Here is an 8,893-nt window from a genome sequence, read left to right as displayed (position 1 = left end):
CACAGCAAGAAGGGAACACGCCTTTCACGAAGTACAGAATTTGTATTGTGTGTATGCATCCATATTTCTGTGCTTTCATTTAAACAAAAGTTTTTCGGTATGCAAAGAAGAGGAATAAGCTGAGATTTAGTGAGAGGTAGAAAGTGGTACAATCTGAGTAATGATAAGTTACAAAGAAAGTACTAATGTACAGTGGTCAGTAGGATCACCCTAGCCGCAAGGGCCATTGCGATTGTATCGACTTGAGCAACCGCCACATTGCGTAAGTTCTGTAAGGTGCTCCCTGCAAACTTGTTAGATACAGCTTCCAGATTTCACACTCGGAATCTCAGAAGCTCCCATCAGGAAGCTCCAAAGGGAGACCGAAATGGGTTTTCGAGCTGCTAGCTTAGTTTCAAACATTAGTGGCTGTCGAGAACCAGTCGAGCGTGCACGTTTTAGACTCGTGTGCACGGAGAATTGGATGTCTGCGGATCTATCCCTTGCAAGTGAGCAGAGAAGCAACTTGCTGAGGCAACTGACAGAAATCCAATGAAAAGTTACAACTTTTTGCGAGGCAAAGATACAGCCAATTTCAAATATACAACTAGGTGTGCGCCTGAAGACTTTCTTCACTAGTACAGTAAAATTGATAACAATATGAAAAAATAAGCAGTTACTTTGGTACGACAGGAGCCTTCCCTGATGGCAGCCGATGGGCGCATCTTCCAGTTTGACAGAAGGAACCCACAGACCTAAAGCTTTCAATTCTGATTGGCCTATAGCTGGTCAGCGGCCTGCATCTGCTGTTGGACCGTAGCCGGTTCGCGGAGTATCCGGCAGCTCAGTATCCGCCGATTTTCTCAATCTACTCGCCTCCGGAGTTCCCCTTGGGGATAGTGCTTGTCTGATCGCATCCTGAACTTGACTTGTTAGGACTCGAGAGGTTACTACTGCTTCCTGGTGTGTCCCTGAAGTATTGCAAATGTTGAGGTGATTTGCGTGGACAGATTTCATGAAAGCGCATGCATGCGCCTTAATGAGTTTGTCAGCTAGAGACGCCCCGCTGTCCAAAAAGACTTCTCATCCAATCCCACCTTCCATCATTCAATCCCCATCACTTTTGTCTACACTCGAACAATCCGACAGCTGTCGGTTAAGATAATAGTAACATTATCGTCCTGTTTCTTTGAAGTTGCGGAACAGCGCAGGGACCCTACGGTTTGATTTCTAATTTGATGCTCAAACTATCACCTCACCCCAAGTAATGTGATACTGATTTGCTTTACGCATGGTGTATGGGTGCCATGAATATCTACTCAGTTTGAAGCTGGTGCTCGTCCCACTGTGGGCAACTGCACACTTTACTCTTTTCTTCACCATAAAGCGTACAAACAAATCATGGTTGTACGGCAGCGAAGCATCAGTGTTGAACACTGATGTCATGCTGTCGATGGTTACGATGATGACTGCACTTTTCGCATACACGTCACTTTTAATGCTAATTACGAGTGGAAGTAAAACCATTCAAGCGAGCGAGAACTGAACAATATGCGCTTTTCTAAATCTTTATTGCTGTTTTTTTTTGCAGAAATGAGGGCTGCTGCTCCGATATGCTCGGCTGATGACCTCTCACGTTGGCAGCCTGACCCAGACACGCTATTGGAACTGACACCCCTCTTCAACTGCGATTATTTCTGGGATGGTATTATTCTAATGTTGAACTATCCAAGAAACTTGCAGATATTGGGCAGTGCAGAAAGGCTACACGGAGCACTTCTCGCATACTTTACTGCCATGACATGGCTGGAAATTATCTTGAGGCGGACAAAAACTATGGGTTTACGTCTGTTTTTCCAGCTTTCCGGTTTACAAGATGGCACTTGATTGATATATTTGTTTACTTCAGCCACAACTTGGTCACTGTGCCTCCGTTGTCCTGGATCAATTTAGCTCACAGGTAATCCTTCACGTTTTTTTTGATAGTCTGGCACTGAGCTTGATATTTTTGTCTCGACCCCATTGCCCGTGACATCAAAAATTCATTGTTTTCGGTTCGTGTTTGACGAGAATGACCCTCGGCTCTTTCTGTATTCTTTACCACATGAGTGATCCTCCCACAGCGCCGAAGTTAACCCCATCCTAGTTTTCCGCATCCAAAAGCTACCGCAGAGTTTGAAATTGCTCAAACGCTAGGCATCATAAACGCTTTTTCCTAATCAATGGGGTTGGACTATCCGCTGTCGGCGCTGTGCAGAGCGGCGGTTCCACACTACAGACAAGTGTCTAGAGATCGGGACTGGTTAGCTGAGTATAAAAGTTGGCCGCGTTTAGACGAGATATGTCAGCAGTCATGGCACAAACTTACTGACCGGAAGACCCGTGGTTCAAAACCAATCCCGTCATCTCGACTGTTTCTGTCTTGGCTTGAGCGATTTGGTAGAACAACAGCCCTCGTGCTTTCCTTGGGTGGCATGACAGCTCGGCACTGAAATCCTGCTACGGCTGAACGACTGCATTTGGACGTACAACAGTCGCGGCACCTAGAATAGCTTGTCTTATCGGGGCTTGAGCCATCAATGTTGCTCCTGCCTGACCGAGTTCACGTAGTCCGGTCTGCTTGTTGTTTTCATAAAAAAAGTTACGGTAACCGTTGAATTCGAATTAAAGTTGTACAGCTGGTATAAACTGCATTGTGCGGGCGTAAAACTTCGGAACAGGAAACCCAATCACCTCGATTTTTGATAGTGCATCTGATTTGCCGTGAATATAAAAAAGCGAAGAAAAATTTGCGGGCTGTTTGGAAAACAAGCGATTTCATTATTTACTTGTTCTTGACTTTCAGGCAAGGAGTTCGGGTTTACGGCACTGTCATCTTTGAGAAAACGGACAGCTTTGATTTTAGATCAATATTTCGCGATGCCGAACCCAAAACGCTCAATCACCTTGAATTCGCAATGCATTTGAACAGGGTGCGTAAAACCCTATCTTTTGAGGGATGGCTGCTTAATTTTGAAGTGAATCTGCCTGAGGTAAGTGCATGTGGATTCGCTCGTGGTTGGAAATATCACTACCGTCGCTTCGTTTGACTACAATTCCTTGTGGATTTTAAATTAATTTCTCGGTGTACCTGGTTTGAAAAGCTTTCCCTGGAGATTCCCTATATCGGGAATTGAGACTCACAGGTGAAAACGGATTCTTGGGAACCCAGGCCTATCTCCCGTAACTACTAACCTCCACAGCGTTCAGAAAACATCCAACGGCCGTTCAAAGGTAACGCCTCAACGGTGTCTTAGGGTTTCGACCAACAGTATGCCCTTGACCAGACAATCTTGAAGTTACACTACCAATCCTCTACTAATTCTTAATGATCTATTCATCCACTCGTGACCGTTTTGTCGACTTGACAGCTATCCCGAAGGAGTGGAAAAATTACGGGCTTTTAATTGACCAAACAACTGGCCGTCTATGTAGTAGAAACTCAGCCGTCTTTTGGGGTTATCTGTCGTGCTCCCGTACGTATCACTAAGGCCATATGACAGCATTTTCTTGCTTTAATCTGCATTTTGTTCGCAAAAAAATGTCCGAGCCATTAAACTACCCTGGCCTAAACTGCAACCCGTTTGCGGCAGTCTAATCAAAAGCAATCTCGGGTTGGTTCTTGGTTTCCACCCAGGTTCCCACCCGAGATTCCTAATGAACAAATATGTTGTCTCGTCCAATTGCTCACTCGGATTTGTTCTTAGCCTTCTCATTTTTCAGCATTGCAAAACTTAGCATCCAAAAACTCCTCACCCTGGCTGTAGGGCCGTTCCATGTGCTATTCAGTCGATTTTCAGGTCCCCTATGACTCAAAGCTGTCTGAATAGGGCAATTTCAGACGTCCCCGATTTCTAACCTCGTTCCTCAGCTGACCGCGGACGAGCTTTGAATTGCGTGCCTTGGCAATTCGTCACAGTTGGCTCAACTGACGCATCAGACTGTAGTTAACTCCAACGGTGCTTCTTTTCCTAAGGCTCATACGTTTGGGATTCTGTGGTTCCATTTAATCCGATGGACCTCATCTGAACTGCGAGCGGGATCGGCAAAGAACATGAACATGCCGTCTTTACAGCCTTCGCTACCGTGCTTTGTACGTGCTTCCCAAGGCGGGGCCATATGTCTTGGTGGCTTTTGAATTTCGTGTCTTGATTTCATCGTCAAATATCACCCATTGATAGTGTGCTTCCAACACAGCAAAAATTTGTGCACCCGCTTCTCACAACCCAGTTACCAGAATGCGGGGTGTTTTATCCATGAACGTCTGGCCCTTAATATCACTGTGCACAGCTCGTGCCTTTTCAGCAGCACCGGACTCATGAGTCCGGTGCCATATTGTCTAATACGCCGGCAGTTACAGACAACCGTTTGGCAATCTGAGTATGCGATCTTTAGTACCAATATTTTCGAACTAGTGCTTCCTCCGATGTCGGCAGCACCAGTGCTTGCATGAATATGCTTCTCCCCTGGGAGGAACGCTGTCATCATCATCGTCATCATTATCAGCTGTAAGAACCGCGTACCTATCCTTCAACGGTTGCAGCTTCCATAATTTCGTCCGCCGGTGATTTGGGGAGGTAGAGTAATTACCTTGCTATTGGGGGCGTGAGCTGATAAATTGTTGCGTAATTACAGGTTTGTCAGTTGACTTTTGAGTGAGAAGATTGAGAAGGGAGCTATTTATTGAAGGTAATAGCTCAGATGCTGGAGTACCATTGAGGGTGAGACTGGGTCCTAATAATGTGGCCTGTCTCGGGTTCTCCATCCAGGCAGATGACAATGACCAGCGCAGCTGAGTTTGCTGGTAATGGCTTTCACACTTCTCTGCCAAGTCATTGTTTGACCGCCTCTGGCTCGTTTTCACCCTTCCCGTGGTTCTGCAAAAAGAGCCTTTCGGGGAAGTCGGTCGACTGGCATGCGGAATATGGGGCCAAGCCAACACAACCTGCTTTCGGGGAAGTCGGTCGACTGGCATGCGAATTATGGGGCCAAGCCAGCATATTCTATGCAGTGTTGTCAGTTCATCTACCGTAGTCAACCTGTTTCTTTCAACTTTCAACATTGTTGATAATGCGGTGTTCCCATTAGACTCGGGCAATGCTCCGAAGACATTGATGGTCAAACACTTCCGCGGCGTGCAGCAGCTACGTTTCTGACCCGTATAGCAACATGGATCGCACCGCAACATTGTAAACTCGACCCTTGACGGGTGAGTTGATGTCACGCCTACACCATAGGTGACGCAACTTCACGAAAGCTGCTCCGGCCTTCTCATTACCGGTGGAAATGTCATCTTTCGTGTGACCACCAGGACTGATACAACTGCTCAGGTAGACAAACTTATCTACCTGATCCGCAAGCATGAGGCTAGGGTCCAAGTCTAGCCGGTTTTGCAGTAGCGCTTTAGAGTTTGCCAGTATGAAGCGCATGCCAAACCGTCGTCTGCGTACTCAATTTCTGTGAGCGAACGCCCTGGGGTCACTTCAACTCTACGGGCATTAGAGACTGATAGTGAGTCTTCCATGTTCGTATCGATGACAAAGTTGAAGAGGAAAGGTGAAAGAAGACAGTCCTGTCTGACATCACGTGATGCGGTGAATTCAGAAGAGAGCTTTCCGTAGACCTTCACACGGCCGCGGGAGTTGGCCTACAGCGCCTTAAAGAGGGTCAAGAATTTATGGGGGACACCTTTGCCCCATAGACACTCCCTTAGTGCCTGACAATCCGCAGAGACAAAAGCAGCTTCTGGGTCAAGGAACACAACCATCGTTGGTTGATGAAAGCATTGTCGCTGTCCCAGAATCTGCCGGAGGGTGAAGATGTGATCGGCGCATCCTCTATCAGGACGAAACCCAGCTTGTTTTTCACAAGTCCACCTCTCCCTGTTTTCAGTCAACCGTCGAAAGATGAGGCCGGAGAGCACTTTCGATGCTGCAGCTACCAGGTCGATGCCATGGTGGTTGTCACACAGCGTCCACCTACCCTTTTTGAGGATGAGAATGAATCTCGATATTTTCCATTCTGCAGACACTTTGTTTTCAGTCCACACCGCACCAATAAGCTTTGTCAGATGCGTCACCAGGGATCTTCCGCCTTCTTTGAAGAGGGATGGGTACAGGCCGTTCGGTTCGGTTCCGGTGCCTTCCCAAGTTTCAGTACGGACACTTCGTACTTTATCTCTTCTTCCGACGGGCGATTAAGGTTTACATTCCATTCGCCCGTATGCACTACCTTCACAGGATAGGTTGCAGGAGGCCAACTAAACTGTTCTTCGAAGTGTTTGGCCCATTTTCCAGTCGACGTTTTTGGGAGTGAACTAATGAACCATCTCTTCACTTATCGTTTCACTGACCGTTGCTTTCCTAGAGCCAGTCGATCGTATCAGTTGATGTAGGGCACGGCTGTTTCCCGTAGCAAAAGCCTTCTTCATCGCTCTAGCTCTCGATGTCCAAGAATTCCCAGTCTTTCCTTAGACTCTTGACTATTTGGCGTTTGAAGGATTCACATGCGCCGTCGTACTTGTCGCCTGCTGCTATGGATTTTCTGACGATCATAGATAGCGATCTCGACGATATCCAGTGCCAAAGGATTTGGTTGATAACCCTAATCGTCCTCCGGTCTAGATGTGTGGGCGCCCTGACAGTATCCCAGCCCACATTCAACCAGGATTACGGCAGCGGAGCATTGGTGTTGAACAGTGATGTCGTACTGTTGAGGATGGTGACTTGCGAGGGCCCGAGAGTACACGAACCGTTAGGCGTGATCAGAATCAAGTTGTATGCCCCAGGAGGAACGGCAGTCTTGAATTGTGGCTCTTCACTGGTGGCTGATGACCACTGGGTCCACGGTTGACTTGCAGTTGGCAGCCACCAGGTTACGCGATCTGAACGCTCATGCTGATAGTTTGCACTGGCTAGAAACAGCTCACGAACAGCACACAACTGGAAGAGTGGCTCTCTGTAGTCTGTGCGACGAGCAACAACTCCGAATCAACCGCCCAAATGTGATTCCAAGGAGCTCAGACGACGGACTTGTGCATTGATATTGTTCGCAAGTATCACAATGTCAGTGCTTCTTGCTTGGCGATTGAGTCCGGATAACTCTCAGCATCAGAACTGCAGTCCATTGGGGCACAAGCCGACACTACAAACAGGCACTGTTTTTTATGTTGGGAAACAGCATGATTAAACTGGATACCCGGACGGCGCAAAGACGACTGTTCACTGGGATCCATTCCAGCAAAGGGCGTTCAGCTCTGGGGCTCAGTGAAACTCCCCCACCATATATTCCACGAGTCATCGCTTCTGGATCACTGGACACGGAAGAAAAACTGTAAAAGAGCTGAGTTCGTCCTTAGCGTACTGAGATGTATAGCCACGCTTGGATCTTGCATGTGTGTTTCAGAGACAGCATACATCAATTTTAAGGGAGTACAAGGTTTCGGCGAGCGTTGAATGTTTGCAGGTTTGATATACAGTACGGACGTTAAAAGTAAGTATCTCGTGGATTTTGAAAGGTGTCAATAGGCAGTGATAAGCATAAGGCCCTTCAGGTAGCTGACAGTCAAATGGCCCAGCAACGTTTGCTTGTGGTGGAAAGGGTTTGGGAAGGACATCTTTGGACATAGAACTGTACGGTTGCCAAGGCCGAGGAAGGGGGTTGGTTGAGGTACCCCACCGTGAGCATTTAGCTCGGAAACCTGATTCACAAGGCAGTGGGAAGATGTAGGGTTTCCTTCGGAGGCCCCGCCCCTAGCCGCTGACTCAAAAGTCTGGCGCGAGAGACAGCAAAAAATAGGTTTTTTTGGGTACCCTACCCGAAGCCGGTGACTCAGTAGCCTGACCCGATCGACTGTAGGGGGTTGGCCTAACCCGAGGGCGCAGGGGATAAGGCATTACTTTATGCAGCTGCGAACAGCAAGTGCCTTTTGGATAACACCAGACCCTTTGGTTTTAAAAGTATTTGGACCGTGTTGAATAATGCGCAGGCGGTCACGGCCAACCGTTGGGCCATCGGAGTGTGCGGTTTTGGGGGCTGACCTTTTCTAACCCATCCTTCATTGGAGGAAGGCGGCACTGCTGCTTCCATAGATATGAGTGTGCTGATCGCTTGAGGGAAACACCTTATACCTATCGCAGGGGACAATACGACTTCACCCTCAGACCGCCTTGTGGCACGATTATTCGTTGTGCAGGGTCACGCTGCTCTTGGTCTGATTGCTCCTCTTTGGCCTTCTTGGCTGGGTGCACTTTGTGGTACGAAGTTCCGGCCATTACAACACTCACCACCACGTCAAGGCGGCAGCTTTAAGTCGGAGAAAACGCCCTAATGTTCTCACGTTCCTGAAGAAAAAAGCAGTACAACTTGATCCCCAGAATGCCTTCTAATAAGGTCTCTCTTAGTACGCGAACTTGCTGCTCTTTGTCGGACTGCTTACCCTTGATCATCTCGGAAGTGAGTTCCAGCCAGGGTATCACGGGGAATTCTAGCCTGAATTCCAACCACCATGTCAATGTAGCAGGTTCGGGTCGGCGTTGTTGCAAGCTCGCTGTATTGTCTGACGAAAATGTGACTTAAGGAGCCTTTACCAACCAATTTCGTCAAAGCACATAGTTGATCGCAACGCTCGATCCATCCTAGGTTTCTGTGCTGCATGACGTGTCAGATTTTTTGAAACTGTTGCACTTTAACTACTCATGAGTGGGCAAACTTAATTGCATAAAATGAATGCTAGCTCTGAATCACCCAGTCGATTGCCTTAACAACCCTGACTATATTTGTAATGTACTACTCATAAGGTTGCTGAAAATCCATCGACAGCCCACGACCGGTTTTGCCCTTCCAGTTCGGGCTCATCAGGTAGGCGCAGTCCCCG

General features: G+C 47.7%; 2 protein-coding genes across 2 annotated transcripts in view; one reads left to right on the top strand and one right to left on the bottom strand.

Annotated features, from left to right (window-relative positions):
- Window positions 1-1,641: 1,641 nt before the first annotated feature.
- The window catches only part of T265_15582 (hypothetical protein), a gene marked incomplete at both ends in the record, with an annotated part of 98,134 nt that continues 90,882 nt past the window's right edge, over window positions 1,642-8,893 (top strand). Inside the window, 4 exons of the mRNA XM_009178674.1 lie at window positions 1,642-1,684; window positions 1,723-1,939; window positions 2,825-3,011; window positions 5,819-6,219. Coding sequence (XP_009176938.1) covers window positions 1,642-1,684; window positions 1,723-1,939; window positions 2,825-3,011; window positions 5,819-6,219 — 848 coding nt within the window. The remainder of the gene's footprint in view (window positions 1,685-1,722; window positions 1,940-2,824; window positions 3,012-5,818; window positions 6,220-8,893) is intronic.
- The window catches only part of T265_11873 (hypothetical protein), a gene marked incomplete at both ends in the record, with an annotated part of 8,199 nt that continues 7,453 nt past the window's right edge, over window positions 8,148-8,893 (bottom strand). Inside the window, one exon of the mRNA XM_009178676.1 lies at window positions 8,148-8,322. Within this exon, the coding sequence (XP_009176940.1) occupies window positions 8,148-8,322 (175 nt within the window). The remainder of the gene's footprint in view (window positions 8,323-8,893) is intronic.

This window comes from Opisthorchis viverrini, assembly GCF_000715545.1.
Source record: "Opisthorchis viverrini unplaced genomic scaffold opera_v5_629, whole genome shotgun sequence".
Lineage (NCBI taxonomy): Eukaryota > Metazoa > Platyhelminthes > Trematoda > Opisthorchiida > Opisthorchiidae > Opisthorchis > Opisthorchis viverrini.
The sequence above is the reverse complement of the archived record's forward strand: the minus strand, read 5'-3'. Positions and strand labels throughout refer to the sequence as shown.